We start from the raw sequence: 20,360 nt of genomic DNA on the forward strand, positions 1-20,360 counted from the left end.
TGGTGGCTACACAGAGACTGGCCTTCTCGGCTGCTGCCCCGAGATTGTGGAATGCGCTCCCTGCTGACATACAATCCTCCCCATCTCTGGCAATTTTCAAAAAATACCTGAAAACACATCTCTTCAATCAGGCTTTCTCAGCTTTTTAAAACTTGTTTTTAAATTCTTCTGATTATTTAATTGTTGTTTAACGATGTTTTTAATTGTTAATTATTGTTTTTATGTTTTATAATCTTTGTTTTAATTATTAACTTATTTTAATTGTGTTTTAATGTAAACCGCCCTGAGCCTTTTGGAAGGGCGGTATAAAAGTCTTAATAATAAATACATACATACATACATACATACATACATGTGTGCACTGTACACAGGTTGTACATTCATTTAGATTTGTGAATAGGACTCATATGAAGACAGATTATGAGATTACACTTTACATTTAGTATATCTTTGGAATAAAAGAGAACATCTTCTTCTTTATGAGCCCCACCTCCCATTGAGATCATCTGGAGAGGTTAATCTACAGTTGCCACCAGCCTGTCTGTGCAGAGACAGACCTTCTCTGTTCCTGCCCAGAGACACTGTAATGCGCTCCTTGCTGAAATAAGAGCATTCTAGCACAAGGGCAACATTATGCTGCTCATAATGAGATGCCGGTAATAGAATTTTAGAGTGGGAAGCCTTCTAGTTCAACCACTTTCTCAGTACAGACTCCCTGACAAATGGCTGCCCAGCCTCTCTTTGAAAACCTCCAGTGGCAGACAGCCACCACTGCCCAAGGCAGACTGTTCCACTTTCCAGCAGTCTTAGGAATGAGCTGTAAATTCCACTGAAATACCTTTCTACAGATTGTGCTCAGGAAGTAAGGCCCATTTATTATTAGACTAGAAGTTTGCTGATGAAGTTTTTGTTCTTTCTGGATATATGGAGGAAGATTGTGAAGGGAGACTGCAGAATTTATGTCATAAACTATATTTTACAGAATCATTGGAAGAAACATTTCCGGTAAGGAAGTTGAGAAATTTTTATCCCGGAGTTGCAGAGCACAAAGATATTTCCAAACTAGTTGTGCTTCTGTCCTCATCAGTAAATTCAGTACGGAAAGCAGCTACTGAAGCACTACAGGACTTTCAAAAATATAAAGCTCTTTGGACAGAAGACAGAGATGCAAAAGTCCAGGTAAACTGAACTATGAGCCTTTCTGGCGATTTTAGTAACATATTCCTTTATCTAACATGGTTCCTGGTCCAAAAGCTTGTGCATGATTCCTCTTTCACTATCTACTGGGTGCAGGGAGAAGATGTAGTTATTGCATGGGAACCTTCTAGTTTTCAATGGCAATGCTCTATGTAGTAAAGATTTCAGAAATAGGATTGGCCAGTCCAAATGACAAAATTCAGGAAAATGAAAAGCTGAGCATTTTCTACCCTCATTAGCATACATGATATATATAAATATGTCCTTCTCTGTTATTACTTCATTTGGGTTCTGCATAGGCTGCTTCCATGATAGCTATTTTCACTAGAACTGACATAATTAATTCACTCAGTTATTATATAGAATCCAGAAAATGTTGTAACCATAGTATTGCATTATGATGTCTTCCAGTTGCCTCATATCTTTTTTAAAGGTTCTGGCAAGGCAATATTGGTACATCTGGTCCCTAGAATGGTCCCTAGGCAGTGAGCTGATGCCCTGCTTTTCTGCATGGTTTTCTCTGCATTTCCCGGCTGCAGTGCCATTACTTGTATGGTCCCTTCCCCTATCAGTTTTGAGCAGCCAGTTTTCTTTTATATTCTAATTTCATTTTTCAATTAAAGCACAAGGACACTAATAATTTTTATTTTTATTTTTTTTTCTAAAATGAAAGTGCACTAATAGGAAATACATTTAAAAAAATGAAAGAACAAATGAAGGGGTTGCTAGAATTTCAAAGATGAAACAACTAAAAGTTGCCTAGAGATATACATATCAGGCAGTATAAAAATATGATAGATAGATAGATAGACAGATAGATAGATAGATAAAATAAAAGGCCTTTTGAATAATGTTGGTGGCTGGCAAAATCAGGAGGTCGTTAAACTACATCAAATGAAGATACTTTCGCTGATTAAAAGCTGTGTTTCTAAGCATGCTTTCTAGAAAATAACATCCATTTACTAAATGCAACTTTTGCCCGAGTAAACATATTTAGGTTCTTTGCTGTAAAGTTACAATCCTACATCGGTAATATATTGCCCACTTTTGGCTTCCCCAAATGTATGGGGCATTGCGGGATTGTTATAGGAAAAATGGCACTATATTAAATGTTGCATGGAACCTTAATTTTAATTCTGCTTCCAGCTGATTAAAGAACAATTCCTTAACAGTGCTAAAGAGTCCTATGGAAGAATCATAATCACATGTCTGTTCAATAATTGGGGTATTATGAGTAGCTTCACAGGATCACAACCAAGTCCAGAAGCTAGAAATTGGAAGATCTGGATCAAGATCCATTGACACTCATAAGGATGGGATCTGGATAGTGATTCCAGTTGCATCCATAAACATGGGTTCTGCGCCTGCACAGACCATCTTCAGGTAGATGACCTGGTCTACAGTTTCATGAAAAAGACCCCAGGACTTCAACCAGTATACCTCCCGATGCTGCCTATCATCACGAATGCAGCACAATTGGCTTGGGAGGTGGTTCAGACGTCGACTCCTACTTCAAAGAAACTAGAGAGACACTTTACAGAATCCAGGAGCTGGACAACGACTACTTACACAAACATCCAGTAACTAATTTCCTGCATCAAAGGCTGGGAGACGCCATACTACGCCCACAGATAAGGAGGGATGCAAGTTGGATGTCCTGAGCAGGCAGACGTACTCCACGTTCTGTCTGTCTATTAAGATTGCAAACTACATCGCCTGCCTCTCCAAGTTCGCTCTCTCCTGCTGAATTTCAACACAAATTTGCAGCCACCTGTGTCAAGACAATGACTGCTACACGTCAGCAGTTGGCCAATGCCAAACACCCCGCCTAGTTGGAGTCCAGAATTCTAACATCAGCTATCATGCTCCGAAGATATGCGTGGCTATGATCCACCTCCTTGTAGCAGGACATGCGCAACCGTATTGAGGCACTGGCTTTTGATGACAAATGCCTATTTGCAGAATCCACTGATGACAACATGGAACAGTGGAGAAAATCAAAGAATACAGCAAGAACCTTTATGACACAGAAATATACATCTAACAGGTATCAGCCTTACCAGAGGCATCATTACAGCTTTTGTCGCAGTGAACATAAAGAATATAGGCAACCACGGGGTCGCTTTAACCGAAAGGGCTTCGCAGCCAGAAATAGGCCTGACCAGCAGAATAGAAATAAAGCTGATCAGCAAAACAAGCAACACCTGTGACCTGGGCCTGAGCCCGAGGCATGCAAGCCACCAAATACAACACTGACCCTACTATTGGTCACCAGAAGGAACAACAACCTCTTGTGGTTAGCCAGAATTCCCATCAGACTGGCTAATCATGCTGCAGTATGGCACCATATAACTTCGGACCGGTGGGTCTTGCGCATAATCCATCCAGGTTATGCCATAAAATTCAATACTCTGCCAGAGTTTACAGGGATAAAAATTTACCCCAGAAACAGACTCTGAAAGAAGAGGTCAAGGTGCTGCTGCAGAAACAGGCAATCTCACCAGTTCCATGGGCTAAGAGCCCGCCAGGCTTCTACTCCAGGTATTTCCAAATACCCAAGAGGGATGGGGCAATTCGACAAATAATGGACCTCCGGGGCCTAAACCAGTATGTCAATGTACTGAAGTTTCGTATGGTAACATTGCAAGCAATCCTCCCTCTACTACATGGAGTGGGGTGGATTGCAACATTGGATCTTAAGGACGCCTACTTCCACATCGGCATACAGGCGAGCCACGGGAAATACCTGTGCTTTACATTGGGTACCCAGGTTTTTGAGTGCAATGTGCTACCCTTCAGCCTCATGACAGCCCCGAGGGTATTTACTAAATGTATGGCCATGATTTTTGCCTACCTGAGAGTTCAGGGAGTCTCAATTTTTCCATATTTAGAAGATTGGCTCATCACAGCGCGAATGGAGACCCAGCTGATCACACATGTGAAGACCGTGACGTTACTTCTGGAAGAGCTGGGAATAAACATCAACTGGAAGAAATCATATCTAATTCCAGCCAAGCAACTACAATCCATAGACACCATCCTGGACATGTTCGCCCAAAGGGTGTTTCTGCCCAGGGACAGGTTCCAGTGCATCTGCAAAATGGTGAGTTGCTTTCAGACTGTGCCTCAGCAGCGAGCCAGACTGGTCCAGGTCCTTCTGGGCCTGATGGCATCCTGTACAGCCACCGTCCAGTACGCAAAGCTCCAGATGAGGAAACTACAATCCTCGTACCTGCAGGTATTCCAGCCCAATGTGGACTCTCAACACAAACTCCTACAGATACTGGTGAAGGTCTTGGAATCCTTGATCTGGTGGACCAACCCCCAAAGCCTGATGGATGGAATGCCTTTCCAAACACCAGTGCCAGCGTTGACTCTGACAACCGATGCCTCCCTGCTGTGATGTGGGGTCCACCTACAAGACAGGACAATGCAGGGGCGTTGGTCCCCTCAGGGAAGCCACTTGCATATAAACTTCCTGGAGCTGCTGGCAGCCTTCAGAGCGCTTCAGGCTTTTCAGGACGTGGTACACAGTCACACAATTGAACTGAAGATGGACAACACAACTGTGATCACTTACGTAAGCAACCAGGGCAGCACTGTGTCCAGGCCCCTGTGCCAACTCAGTCTACAGCTATGGAACTGGTGCATTGTGAGGAACATCCATCTACTCACCATCCATATAAAAGGCCAAGACAATGTGTTGGTGGATGCCTTGAGCAGAGCCCCAGTACTGCAACAACAAGAGTGGGAGCTGCATCCTGTGCTCCTGGAGGACCTGTTCGCCACACGGGAGGCCCATACAGTAGACTTTTTTGCCATGGCAAAGAACAAGAAATACAGAGGGTACTGCTCGAGGATGGGACTGGGAGAAGGCTCCAAGTGCAATGCCTTTCAGTACCACTGGACTCGCAGTACCTTCTGCTTGTTTCCGCCATACCCTCTATTGAACAGGGTAGTGGCCAGGTTGCTGCGAGACAGGACCAGGGCGATTGTCATCACCCCATGGTGGCCCAGACAGCCGTGGTTTCAGAGGCTGCTTGCCCTCACGGGCCAGAACCACAAGCGACTTCCATGGAGACCAGATCAGATCTTTCGGACAGTGGACAGCTTCTGTATACAAACCTCTCCGTCCTGAACCTCACGGCGTGGAGGATAGGCTTCTGAGGAAAATCTTAAGGAATAATAGGAAGGAGTCCACAAGGAAGAACTACCAGACCAAGTGGAAGAGGTTCACTTTGTATGCGGCAACCAAGGGTTTTATACTGCAGGAGGCCACTTTGTATGAGGTGCTGCTTTACCTTATATCTTAGTGAACGTCTTGATCAAGGTCCACATAGCAGCCATTTTATCCCGCCACCAGGGTTGGGATGGCAAGATGGTGTTTACACACCCACGCTGCAAGGATTTCATGAAGGGGATAAACAACTTGTACCCTCCAGTCAGAACTCCTCTAAAGAAGTGGAGCCTATCCCTTGTGCTTTCCTCAATGAGGGAGAAGCCATTCAAGCCAATGGCAATCACATCCATAAAGTTGGTCACTTTGAAGACACTGTTCTTAATTGCCATCACTTCTGCTAAGAGAATCAGTGAGCCATTGGCACTTCGCATAGACGAACCTTTTACTAAGATCTGTCCAGAGAAGGTGGTGATGCGTCTAGATCCTGACTTCAGGCCAAAGATCATTTCAGATTTCCATGTCAACAGTGACATCGTACCTCCAACCTTTTCCGGGAATCCAACATCACCACTGGAGCAAGCCATGCACTCCTTGGATGTGCGTAGGGCAATTCTTTTCTATTTGAAAAGGACTCTGCGGATTAGAAAGACAAGATACCTGTTTGTCGCCCTCACAGGCTGCCACAAGGCCCAGCAGCCTTCTCACCAATGCGTGTCTTTTTGGCTGGTGGAGGCCATTAGGATGACGTACGACCTACAGAAGCTGCTGCCTCCTCTGAGGACTTTTCGGGCACATTCCACTAGGGCCTATTCGGCCTCAGCAGCTCACCTAGCAGGCGTGCAGATGAGGGACACATGCTCAGTGGCCTCAAGGGCATCAGATGAGACCTTCATCAGACATTATGCCTTGGACCTTTGGTCTGCAGTGGCAGCAGAGTTTGGCAGGGCGGTTTTGAAAAGGGTTTTGCAGTGGCTTGCAGCGCCCGCCTCCGGTAAGGTAGCTCGTTATTCACCCATGATTATGGATGTCGCTGGAATCACTATCCAGATAAACAAGTTGCTTACCTGTAACACAGGGGTGGGGAACCTTGGCCCTCCAGCTGTTGTTGAACTACAACTCCCACAATCCCCAGCCACAATAATTGTGGCTGGGAGCCTGGGGATGATGGGAGTTGTAGTTCAACAACAACTGGAGGGCCAAGGTTCCCCACCCCTGCTGTAACAGATGATCTGGCAATGATTCCATGACATTCATAAAACTTGCCCAACCAGCCCCACTGCAGGCTGCAAGCAATATAGGCAGGTAGAACTCTGGTGAAGCATTGACGGACAGAGTCAATGAGACTTCCTTCATCAGTCATCCAGAAACTGAAGAAAGGATGCCTAACCGCTGCTGTAGGTACTGCAGGCTCGTGCAGGAGGTGGTTGGAGGCATCACGAGGAGCTAACGAACTGTTCCTGAAGATGGTCTGCACCGGCGCAGAACCCATGTTTATGAATGTTGTGGAATCACTACCAGATCATCTGTTACAGGTAAGTAACCTGTTTTTCTGCACCTGCGCAGACCATTCAGATAGAATTCAATAGCTTCTCATGGTGCCAACAACTGCCTTCTGCACATGCTCGATGCCTGTTATTTTCAGCAGTTTGGTGCCATCTCCCCTCAGTTCCTTCCTGACCACCAAAGTACTCACATCTTTGGTGACTAAGGCTCCTCAGAAAGTTACCTCAACATTTATTCTGTAAAGAAAAAAATAAAGATAATGATATATCAGTTTTACCCTGGACTGTTTCTGACATTTTTTCTGCAAAACTTAAAGTAAAGTTGGTAAATGTTATTGCGCTTGACTTGGGCTTTAAACAGTTATTCCTGTGCCTATCAGACATCGGCTACTTTCTCTCTGGTGTATTTTTACCCACGGACACTCAACCTAGATGGCAAAAAACCACCTTCAAAATGTGTAGGGAATGCAAGGATAAAATTCCCTCCACAGACGGCCATGAACATTGTCCAGTGCTTAAGTGAAGAACATACCACTTTGTGCAAAGTTTGTGGTTTATTCTCCTGCCTAACATTGAAAAACTGGGTGGCAAGATTGCGATTGGTGCTTTTGGAAGAAGAGTTGACTCTGCCTCTTGAAAACATAGAGATAAAAGTGCTAGACTACAAAAGGCTCATGCATCGGCATCAAGTGCATCCATGCCCTCTCCAACTGGGATTCAATGTCCCATATCATCTCCAACGTCAGTTTCAGCATTGGAAGTCACAAAGCCTGATGCAACCTCAATACCAACATCAAGTCCGACCCCCTCGGTACCAATCATATTGATACTGGAAACAAGTTAAGAGACATGTGCAACAGGATCAACCGCTTGACCTTGAGCGGCATCCTTATCCCCACACCGACACCTTCAGACTGCGCCTCAGAAATGGAGCTGAACTGCCGGAAAAAACGGGTGCAGAGCACACACAGAAGGCGGTTGTCAGCGCCATGAGGAGCTATTGAATTCTATCCGAATGGTCTGCACAGGTGCAAAATCCACCCTTCTGAATGTCAACAGATCACTACCAGACCATCTGTTACAGGTAGCCAACCTGTTTTCCCCAGCAAGCATGTGCTCCCGGCAGGTATATCACACAAACTTGCCAACTGGCAGTTCCCAGCCCATCCACTTGAGATTCTGTTGATTTCCTCTTCCCTAGGAACCAAGATTTAAGTTGGGCAGAAAAGTCAGTAGGTTGAGTGGATGGGTGGAAATTGCTAGTTGGTAGGTTTTCATGACATGCCCACTGAGAGCACGCGCTCAGCAGAAATTGGACTTGTAGTGATCATGTGAAGCCACCCTATGTTTTAGACTCAAAATGATTAACTAAAATAATTTTTGTGTATTAAATTTTAATTTCCCTCAGTACACAAAATGTTACTTCTATAGATGACAGCTTACAGGTGAAACTCGGAAAATTAGAATATCGTGCAAAAGTCCATTAATTTCAGTAATGCAAATTAAAAGGTGAAACTGATATATGAGACAGACGCATTACATGCAAAGCGAGATAAGTCAAGCCTTAATTTGTTATAATTGTGATGATCATGGTGTACAGCTCATGAAAACCCCAAATCCACAATCTCAGAAAATTAGAATATTACATGGAACCAAGAAGACAAGGATTGAAGAATAGAACAATATCGGACCTCTGAAAAGTATACAGTGTACTGTGCTTGATTGGCCAGCAAACTCACCTGACCTGACCCCATAGAGAATCTATGGGGCATTGCCAAGAGAAGGATGAGAGACATGAGACCAAACAATGCAGAATTGCTGAAGGCCGCTAATGAAGCATCCTGGTCTTCCATAATACCTCATCAGTGCCACAGGCTGATAGCATCCATGCCACACCGCATTGAGGCAGTAATTGCTGCAAAAGGGGCCCAAACCAAGTACTGTATACATATGCATGCTTATACTTTTCAGAGGTCCGATATTGTTCTATTCTTCAATCCTTGTCTTCTTGGTTCCATGTAATATTCTAATTTTCTGAGATTGTGGATTTGGGGTTTTCATGAGCTGTACGCCATGATCATCACAATTATAACAAATTAAGGCTTGACTTATCTCGCTTTGCATGTAATGCGTCTGTCTCATATATCAGTTTCACCTTTTAATTTGCATTACTGAAATTAATGGACTTTTGCATGATATTCTAATTTTCTGAGTTTCACCTGTATATTTAGCTACTAAAGTGTTTAAATTTTACATACTTGTTGCCTTCTCCGTTCCATGGAGGTGTCAAATCCCTTAGTACTTTGTGTCATTCAGAGTTACAGTTGCCATGGTAGCCACTAATAACAGGAACTGTACTGTCTTGCTTTTTGTTATTTAATTTGTAATAAACTCAAAGGATAACCAAGTATTTCCCAGTAATGCATACCAATAAATATTTTCAGAAAATGCTGTAAGTTGGGTCCCATTGGATTGGCAAAGAACTATATTTCTAACTTGTTCCTCATCATCAGAAGTGTATCCTACTTTTGCTTCTCCCCATATCCTTGCCCTATTTTACTCCAACTGAACATGTCCTGTCTTCATTGGGGCTAGGGGTACAATCCTTTCTTCCTGCCATTCCCCTGACTTCAGTCTTGCTTTCTCTCAGATTATAATTGCTAGCCCACTTCTATGACTTTTGCCCCTGTCTCATTTAACTCAGGTAGCATTTCCTTTTCTCCTCAGTCTTCCCCATTGGATTACAGTTGCCTCTGTGACAGAGGCTAGATATGGATACATTTCTCCAAAGTGGAAATTCTTTCCACATTTCAGAGTTCCCCAAAGAAGAAACTGAAATTATCTGCACATTTCAGATTTCTTCCCAAGGAGAAGTTTTGGAGATTTTTCTCAAATGGCTTCTCCACATCAGGCAAGACCTAGCATCACAGAACGTCTTGTGTCCTCCCTGCACATTTGCTCTGCAAAGCGGCACCTCCCCGCCTGCCTTTATTCTCAGTGGGGTATAGCTGGTCACCATTGGGGCCAAGTAAGAATTTAGGGGGCTGCACCTGATTGGTGCTGAGTGTAGCCCAGCTCTTCAGGGTTTTGCAGCCTGAAAAATTGGGAATGGCCCCCTTTTGGGTGATTGCTTTGCTCACCAACTCAGAGTTTTGAGGCTTCGGTTGTGATGGGTCGAGTAGCCCTCCCTCAATGTGGGAAAGCCTCATGGTGAGAGAGGATGTCAGGAGTTTGGCCCCTGACAGCTTCAACACCTGGCCATTTCCCCTTGCGGTGGTGGTGGGGGGCAGTCCACTTTAGGAGGTTGTTTCACATGGGGTTAGTCATTCTGGTTAGTAAATTCCCTGTTGCAAGTTAATTTGTGTTTATCAATAAAGTGGCCCTAGTTTACTCAACTTATGCGTGTCTTGTCTTATTTGGGGTTTGTGTGCAACATGCATTGCCAAGTCTATGTACAGTATTTTGAGTATATAGTATATAATGTATTATCATAATAATCTATTGAAGACTATTTTAATAGAATAAAATAATATTGACTAACAGTCAGTTTAAATCACATGCAGCAATTTTTGGCCAGTAATCCCTCTCTGACAGAGATCAGGGCAGAAATTCTTCACTATGCTACCTTTGAACAAGAGATAGAGGATTTAAAACCTTCCATTTCTGTTGGCCCTATTGAACTGAATACAGGTATGACAGTCTTTTTCTTTGTGCCTAATGTACAGGAAAATTAGTCGGGATCCCTATCTTTGTGGAGGGCCCCTTTTGTTGCTGGAGCTGTGGTGTGGGAGGAGGTATATGGTGTGTCTGGCCTATCTACATCTTGGCACACCAAGGTGCATGAAGCCACTCCACCTAGTTGCTAGTTACCCAACCTTGCCAGTCAGACATAGGGCATAGGGAGTTGCCTTATAGCAAACCAGACCATGGTCCATCTAGCTCAATATTGTCCACACTGACTGGCAATGGCTTTTCAAGATTTCAGGCAGGAGTCTCCCAGCCCTACCTGGAGATGCCAGGGAGTGAACCTGGGACTTTCTGCATGCACAGCAGATATTCTACCACTGACCTATGAGCCCATTCCCTAAGGGGAATATCTTACAGCTCTCACGTGTAGTCACCCATTCAAATGACCAAGACAGACCCTGCTTAGCAAAGCGGATGATTCATGCTCACTATCACAAGACCAGCTTTTCTCCTCAAAGACTGTGGAGCTGCAGGAGTTGAGACTGGATCAAAGGGAGAACTTGGCAACTCTGATCTTTTTCTGTGCTATATGTTCTAGGTCTACCCAGATGCTATCCAGTGTTTGTTCACCTGCCCATCCACTGCCAAACAACTCATGGCTTCCCACATGAACTTCATATTAGCCTTGATTAATAGGGCTAGAAAGGCATTTTACCCACAATCCACATAGTTCTCTTGGGTTTCACTTCTGCATAGCAACATATTACAGTTTACAATTTCCCTGTGATACGTGCTTGCTTATGTCACAACAAGGCTTGGTTGCTGGCACCAGGCATTAGGCAGGATCCATCATTAAAAGATATGCAGGGTTGGAGTTCCTGTGTCATGTAATAGGCAGGGGCTTTCTTATGGGGCATTGAGTATGGGTCATGAGCCAGGCCAGCCTCATGGGCTGAGGTTCCAGTCATGCTGAGTTGGTGTTGAGGGTCACGTGAAGTCATTGATAGCTTAAGCATACCTTTTCCTCAAGATTCTCCCCAGTAGGCAGTCTAGGGTATCATAATTCTGACCATATGTAGACTATGGATCTTTGCTTTATGCCATGCCAGCCTCTGTAAAGCTGTAACCAGCACAAGCCCCATTCAGATGATCTGGATGGTGATCTCACGACAGTCATAAACAATGGGATCTGGATAGTGGTTCCATCATTCATAAGTAGTGGGCTCTGCACCTGTGCAGATCAGCTTCGGGAAGAATTTGTTAGGTCCTCGCGACGCCAGCAACCGCGCTCTGCACATGACTGCAGTACCCTAGTGGCAGTTGGGCGTCTCTGTATTCAGTTTCTTTCTGACCGCCATAGCGATCAGTACTCGAAGACAGTTGCTCCTCGAAGAAAGTTTGTTTTTCGTATAAAAGGTTTTTTGACTTCTGGAAATGGACTCTGACAATTCTTACGGATTTCCCTCAGTTTTGGCAATAATTTGGATCTTTTGGAAGGAGTGGACACTGGAGCATCGGCTTCGACGGCTCGACATTGACATCATGCTATGTCGTCCGAGATGGAGTCTGCTCCTGTTGCTCACGCGTTGACATCGATGGCAGTGTTGGAGTCTACGGTTGCAATCATATTGGAGACAGAACTTGACGCTGACCCCAACGTTGAGCTCGACATCGAAGAAGACACAGCTTATGTACATCTTATCTCTGTGGATGATGTTATTCCTGTGCAGACTAATCCCCGATGACACCTGGCAGGACGTGTGACCAGGCTACTGGGCCACTTGCTACATTCTGAAGAAAGTACACCTTCTACCGGTACCTTTGCAGGATTTCGGGATATGGACTACCAACCAGGGCCAATTCCTAAAACACCCTCTCTAGCAGCTAGAGGAACACCAGTCATGGGTCTCCTACCTACTGGTGGTTGGAGGACTCTGTTATGGTGCCACATGGTGAATACTCCCTATTCAGGGAGTGATTAAAGGAATGGGAACATGCACCCACCCCACAGTGCACCATAATAGAAAGGAGATGGCCATGCAGACTACTTTAATACCTATACAACGTAGAGAGAGGGCCATGCAAGCTTCAATACCATTACCACAATGACGATCCATCTCGCTTCAAGCTAACGTGCCACAAAACCCACCACCGGCCACACAACACCAGGCGGCAACACAGACAACCCATACTCAAGTACCAGTACACATGACTTCAACTGCTGTAGGCAACTCACCTGTATCCTCGGATGACGATGATATAGAGCAGGAATCCTCAATGTTGGGCCCCCAGATGTTCTTGGACTTCAGCTCCCATAATCCCCAGCCAAAGGCCACTGGGCCTGAGGATTATGGGAGTTGAAGTCCAAGAACATCTGGGGGCCCAACGTTGAGGATCCCTGATATAGAGGATGACTACACCTCGGACTCTACTGTGGCTGATCCAGAAGACCTGGAAACGCCTACTCTCCCAGATCCTGATCCTGATGTTGCGACAGTTCCTTCTATTTCACCCAATGAAGAAATGAAAGGCTATCATCAGCAGGTGGTGGAGATGGCACACGTCTTAGGCCTCTCCTTGAAAGAGAAAACCACTGACCTTGAGGACCCTGCATATAACATGATGAAATCGGCTTCAGGCTTAAAGCCTGTCTAATTACCAATGCTGCCTCATATCTCCAGAGCAGCGAAGTCAGCATGGGAGGTGCTCTAAACGTCAACACCCACTTCCAAACATTTGGAAACGCTATATCGCATCCAAGAAGAGGAGAATGCTTATCTAGTGCACCACCCCGCTCCTAATTCATTGGTGGTAGATTGCGCAACGACATCTAAGGGGGGAAAGCAGCATACCATGCCAGCAGACAAGGAAGGCCGCAAATTGGACATGCTGGGTAGACGCACTTATTCGACAGTGTGCTTGTCTATCAAGATTGCAAACTATGTTGCATGTCAAGTGAGATACACACATTCACTCTGGGAAGCGTTATTCAATCAGCGGGCTAAACTAGAGCCCAGAGAGTTTGTGAAGAGATTTGAAGCTGTTTTTACTTTACTAGGACAACTGCAGCTACCTGCCAGCAATTGGCGAATGCCAAGCATTTAGCTGAATCCAAATCCCGGACATTAACGTCATCCATCATTTTAACGAGACATGCCTGGTTGCGGGCTACAGGACTGCAACAGGATATGAAGGACCGTACTGAGACTCTGCCCTTTGATGGAGCAGGTTTGGTTTCAGACAAGACCGATGAAAACATGGAAAAATGGAAGAAGTCACAGAATACCGCACGATCTTTCACCAGCCAACGTTATACCAACAAATATCATCCTTATAATCAGTACCACCAATACCAAAGACGTCAAGGCAATTACCGGCAGTCCGATAAACAGGACTTCAGGCAGCCCTACCAATGCTACAGTAACAACAATAGATGCTCTTTTTATCCTAAGAACAAGAAAAGTCAGTCCGGCCAGAATAAGAGAACACCACAATCAAAGCAGCAGCTTGAACAACATCACAGCAAGGAATACCATCTCCTTGAACACCGCCAGAAATACCATCAACTGGCAAGCCATGCCCAAGCATGGCACCATATAACATCGGACCACTGGGTCTTGCACCTAGTATCGATGGGCTATGCGCTGGAGTTCAAGGAGTACCCTCCCTTCCAGGGCGTGAAATACATTCCGGAAACACCAGTCCTGAGAGAGGAAGTGCATAAACTTTTATTGAAGGAGGCGATATCACTGGTCCAGTGGGCTCTCAGCCAGACGGAATTTTATTCCTGGTACTTCCAGATCCCCAAACGTGATGGGGGCATAAGACCTATAATGGATCTTTGTGGCCTGAATCAATACATCGAAGTACAGAAGTTCAGAATGACAATGTTGCAAGCCATCCTTCCACTCCTCCACGGGGAGAATTTGATTGCTACTCTCGATTTGAAGGATGCGTACTTCCATGTAGGCATTCAGGAAAACCATCACAAATATCTACACTTCACCATGGGGAACGAAGTTTATCAATACAATGTGCCACCCTTCGGCCTGGTCACCGCCCCACGGGTATTCACGAAGTGTTTAGCAGTGATAATCTCAGGACGAAAGGACTGTCCGTATACCTGTATTTGGATGACTGGCTGCTGACAGCCAGAACATGGGAACAGCTGCTGGAACGTGTACACATGGTAACAGCCCTGTTTGAAGATCTGGGCGTGAGGATCAATTGGGAGAAGTCCTTTCTGCAGCCAGCGAAGCGCCTCCAATATATCGGCGCACTGTTAGACATGACGGCCCAAAAGGCTTATCTCCAAGAGAGTGGTTTTTGCGCCTACGGGCACTCATCCTCTTATGTCAGAAGAATCCTGTACAGAAGGCAAGGACTGTACAGGTGATACTTGGCCTGATGGCATCCTGCACCACCGCAGTCTTGTATGCAAAGCTACGCATGCGCAAACTACAGCTCTGATTTCTAAGAGCTTACAAGCCAAGACTCAAGCCCCAATCCAAGCAGGTGATGCTTCCAGGGAAGGTTGTGGACTCATTGCAGTGGTGAACAAGGGAATCGAACATGCTCAACGGCGTGTAGTTCAAAACACTGAGGCCGTCAACGACAGTAACATCCGATGCTTCCATGTATGGCTGGGGGGCCCATCTATGGCACCGCAGAGTGCAGGGGCAATGGACGCTAAAAGAGAGGGTTCTGCTTATCAACTTCCTGGAACTGCTGGCTGCGTTCAAGGCCATGATTGCCTTCCAAGAGGAACTCATAGGAAAAACAGTGCAACTACAGATGGACAATACTATGGCCATTGCTTATGTAAACAAACAGGGCGGGACGGTGTCCAGGTCGTTATGCAACCTCACTCTGCAGTAATGGAATTGGTGCATCCTGCGCAGGATTTATCAAATTGCCATTCACATCAAAGCCACCATGAATGTTTTGGCAGACTCACAGAGCAGGGATCTACTGCTAGACCAGCACGAGTGGGAACTGAATCCAGAGATTCTGGAGCAATTATTCCAGACTTGGAACAGACCAAGGATGGATCTGTTCGCGACGTACGAGACAAGCAAATGCGATCACTATTGCTCCCAGATGGGGGTCGGACCACGTTCCAAGGGAGATGCTTTTCAGTATCAATGGAGCCAGCAGCTGTTTTATGCCTATCCTCCAACTCCATTGCTGCCCAGAGTGGTGGCCAAGTTTCTTCAAGACAAGACTCGGGCAATTGTGATTGCCCCATGGTGGCCAAGGCAACCATGGTACACCCAGCTACTCAGACTGTCCAAAGGCAGGTACAGGAGACTACCACAGTGGACATATCTTATAACTCAAGACCAAGGAAGGGTGGTTCACCCCAACTTATCCATGCTAAGTCTCACTGCGTGGAGGATAGGCTACTGAGGAAGATTCACCTAAACACCCGTAAGCTTCCCACGAGACACAGCTATCGGGCAAAGTGGCACAGGTTTGCAGTGCATGCTGCCTCTGGGGGCTATGACCCCAGGGAAGTGAGCCTTAAGGCTGTCCTTCGCTACCTGACCACTCTGAAACAGAGCGACCTAGCAAATATCTCCATAAAGGTGCCTATGGCAGCTGTATCAGCACACCATGATGGGTGGTACGGGAAGACGGTTTTCACCCACCTGATGTGTAAAGACTTTTTGAGAGTCATCAATAACCTATACCCACCAGTTCGGCGGCCGGCTGAGAAATGGAGTCTCTCCTTGGTACTCTCATCACTGATGGAGCCACCATTTGAACCGTTAGCGAGTGCGTCAATAAAACCCTTAACTCTAAAGACACTCTTTTTGGTGGCTATAACCACAGCCAGACGTGTAAGTGAGCTACGTGCTCTCCGTATAGATGAGCCGTATACAAAGATATATCCGGAACGGGTTGTCATGTGCTTAGATCCCAAGTTACAGAGTTTCACCTAAATGCTGACATTGTGCTGCCTACCTTTTTCAGGGAGCCTTCCTCTTCTCTCGAGCGGGCAATGCACTCGCTGGACGTTCGCTGCTCCCTTCTCTTCTATCTGAGGGCCACTAAGGATATTCGTAGGATGTCTCAGTTATTTGTGGAACTGCAGGGGAAATACAAAGGGTTCTCACCTACTCGCCAGAAGTTGTCCTTCTGGATAGTGGAATTGATTAAGATGGCATATGACCAGCAAGGGGTCAGCCCACCAGCTTCAATCAGAGCACACTCCACTAGGGCTTACGCCACATCTGCGGCACATCTGTCAGGCATTCGTTTCGCTAATATCTGCATGGCAGCAACGTGGTCATCTCATCAGACATTCATTAAGCACTATACCATAGATCTGCGTATGGCTAAAGCTGCAGAATTTGGATTGGCAGTCCTCAAGAGAGTGTTACAGTGACTTGCAAGGCTTACCCGCCTCCTACTGGGTAGCTCGTAATTCACCCACTACTTATGAATGATGGAACCACTATCCAGATAAACAGGTTGCTTACCTGTAACAGATGATCTGGTAGTGGTTCCATACATTCATAAAACCTGCCCGTCCGTCCCCACAGCCGAAATGGCAAGCCACTGAACCACCGTAAACATGACAAGGAACCATCAAGGTCTTGCTATCATGTCGGCCATCAAGAAAACGAATAAAGAGATGCCCAACCGCCACTAGAGGGTACTGCAGTCACGTGCAGAGGGCGGTTGCTGGCGTCACAAGGAGCTAACGAATTCTTCCCAAAGCTGATCTGCGCAGGCGCAGAACCCACTACTTATGAATGTATGGAACCACTATCCAGATCATCTGTTACAGGTAAGCAACCTGTTTTTCTGCGCCTGCACAGACCAACTTTGGGTAAAATTCGTTAGCTCCTCAAGATTCCCCCAACCACCTCCTGCACATGCCCTGCAGTATCTTATACCGGAGTTAGGTGTCCCTCTTTCAGTTTCTTTCTGACTGCCTTAGCGATCACATCTTTGGATTACTAAAGCTCCTCAGAAATAAGCAATTAAGCTAAAAAACAACCCAGTTTCAATGGCTTGAAAATGGAACAGAACGACTATTCTAAGGATTACCCACAGATTTTGGAAAGTATTAGAGAATTACATGGTACATTGACTATGGAACGCTAAATGTATACGAGAATGCTTGACAATTTTAACTGTGTTTATGGCAGGATTTGTTGGCTTGACCCAGGACTGGAACTGATTACTCTATTGGACAAATCCACTATTGTGTCTCCCATGAGTGCAAAAGCTCCTACAGAGAAGACCACCTTTAAAAGGTGTGAAAATTGCAAGAGGAAACTCCCCTCAACTGACGGCCACCAACTCTGTTTGCTGTGCTTGGGGGAGGGCCATAGCGCCGTGGCCTGCTCAATCTGCTCTTCATTCTCTAAGGAGACTTTTAAAAAGCAAGCGGCCCGACTTAAAGTGGCGTTAATGGAGAATGCTCTTTGCCCCGGAAAAACCATGCCCCAATTGCCTACGGCTTTGAGTTCAATCTCGAAATCGGCACTGAGGACTGCAACACATACGCAGTCTAAATCCTTGGTGTCTGGGGCGGCAGCCTCAAGCCTGAGGGATGAAACACCCTTCAGGAGACCAACTGCCATGCATGTCAGCCCAAAGAGAAAGGGCAAGCCATTAGCGGATGCACCGCCGCCGAAGAAAGACAGAGACAAAACGCACAAGAAAAGACACCATAGCAAGACATCTGAAACAACCCCCTCTCTGACAGGATTGCAGAAAATGAGAAGTGCATTGGCATCAGACTGACATCGGCTGGAATCATGGCATCGCGTGTTGTCACTGTTGCTGGCACCAATCCCACAGCAGTCTTGTTTGATGTCTGCATCCTCAGCATCGAAGCCAAATGAGCAGATGCCGGAATTACAACACTGAGCAGCATCTCTTTCACCGGCAACAACACCTCAACAGTCGCCATTGACACCAAAACTGCCACGTTCGAAGCCAACCTCCTCAACATTGAGGCCAAGTGAGCAGACACCTGTCACCTTTGGCATCGCATACAACGTCAAGTCCGAGATGGAGACTGGGTTAGATCCTACATTGGTGACGGACTTCATTAAGCTGATGGAGTCTGGAGAAAGCACTCCATCAACCACTATGTTCAAAGGCTTCCGTAATCATGGACTGGATGTTGAGGTGGGGGAGGAAGAATCGGATCAGCATCTTTTGGCACCAAGGACACCTTTGGTATTGTATACAAGCCCATATAAGACCACCCCAGTGTTGGGGTTACTATCGCATGCAGTTGGGCGGACACCTTCATAACCCTATCACCAGAAGAATATTCTTTATTTAAACAATGGCAACTGCAACACAAATAATACTGAACAGGCAAGATTACTGGGATATATCAGTGCAGACAGTCATGCTACAAGAACCAAGATCCAAAATAAGAACTGTTTCCATTCAAACAAACTTTCCTCCCCTACTGGTAGTTGCTACACAAACTACACCGATGCCACAGGGCACAGCTACACAAACAATCCAATCAAGAGACACCAATAGGAGGGACAATAGGAATCCACCTGAATCTTCAGCACACAGTGCCGTGGACGCACGTGGGGCTTCAAGCTACCAAACCGATGAGCAGGTGGACTCTTCGGATGAAGCAGAAATTTATGCTTTAGACTCCTTGGTCGAAAAGTCCAAGGAACACATCCCTGAACCTAGCCAGAATGTATCGACAACTCTGTCTGTGTCACCAACAGAGGAGATGAAATCTTATCACCAGCAGATAGCAGAGATGGCTGAGGTACTTGGCTTGGACCTTAAACAAAAAACAACGGATCTGGATGACCAGGTGTACAATTTCATGAAAAGGACGACTGGACTACAGCCAGTATACTTACCGATGCTACCTGTCATTACCAAGGCTACAATGTCAGCTTGGGAAGTTGTCCAGACATCCATGCCAACATTGAAATGACTGGAAACACTGTATAGGATACAGGAAGAGGACAATGAGTATCTTATGAAACATCCTGTAGCTAACTCACTGGTAATAGATTATGCATCATCTTCCACAACTCCAGCAGATAAGGAGCTAGAAGTTCTTGGCAGGACGACTTTCTCAACAGCATGCCTTACTATTAAGATTACCAATTACATCGCTTGTTTATCAAAGTATATATACTCCTTGTGGGAGAGTTTGTTCGAAGAGCGTGCTAATCTGACTCCAGCTGAGTTTTAAAAAACCCAATAACTATTGTAAACCGCCCAGATACTATTTTAAACCACCCAGAGACGAAAGTTTGGGGCGGTGTACAAATGAAATAGATAGATAGATAAGATTTGAAAACACCTTTGTCAAAACAACAATGGCAACACGCCAGCAGTTAAGTAATGCAAAGCATCTAGCAGAATAGGAATCCCTCCCCCTAACATCTGCAGTAATGCTGAGGAGGCACGAGTGTCTGCATGCAACCATGCTACAACAGGATATGGGGGACGGTATAGAGGCACTCCACTTCGATGGTCAGGGGTTGTTTTCTTAAACAGACATCACAGTGGAACAATGGGAAAAAATCAAACAACACGGTGAAGTAATTCATAACCCAAAGATATACTAATACAAGATACCAACCTTACCAAAGGATGCAAAACACATTTCGGCAGAACGAACGAAAGGACTATAGAAAGCCATATCAAAGATACAACCGGAAACCGTATGCTACTAGAAAAAGAACTAACCAGCAGACCTGTAACAAGACCACATAGCAGGCCAAACACTTTTGATTGCAGTCAGAGCCCATCTGCACTTATGAAAGCCAACAAGACGA

The 20,360-nt window shown here is 45.6% G+C and overlaps 1 protein-coding gene across 2 annotated transcripts in view; it reads left to right on the top strand.

The window, feature by feature from the left end:
* DNAH8 (dynein axonemal heavy chain 8) overlaps nt 1-20,360 on the top strand; it is a 390,116-nt gene that overhangs the window by 109,378 nt on the left and 260,378 nt on the right. For both annotated transcript variants that reach the window (XM_053305243.1, XM_053305251.1), the window contains 2 exons: nt 983-1,179; nt 10,443-10,569. In XM_053305243.1, the coding sequence (XP_053161218.1) occupies nt 983-1,179; nt 10,443-10,569 (324 nt within the window). The remainder of the gene's footprint in view (nt 1-982; nt 1,180-10,442; nt 10,570-20,360) is intronic.

This window comes from Hemicordylus capensis, chromosome 1 (genome assembly GCF_027244095.1).
Source record: "Hemicordylus capensis ecotype Gifberg chromosome 1, rHemCap1.1.pri, whole genome shotgun sequence".
NCBI classification, from domain to species: Eukaryota; Metazoa; Chordata; class Lepidosauria; order Squamata; family Cordylidae; genus Hemicordylus; species Hemicordylus capensis.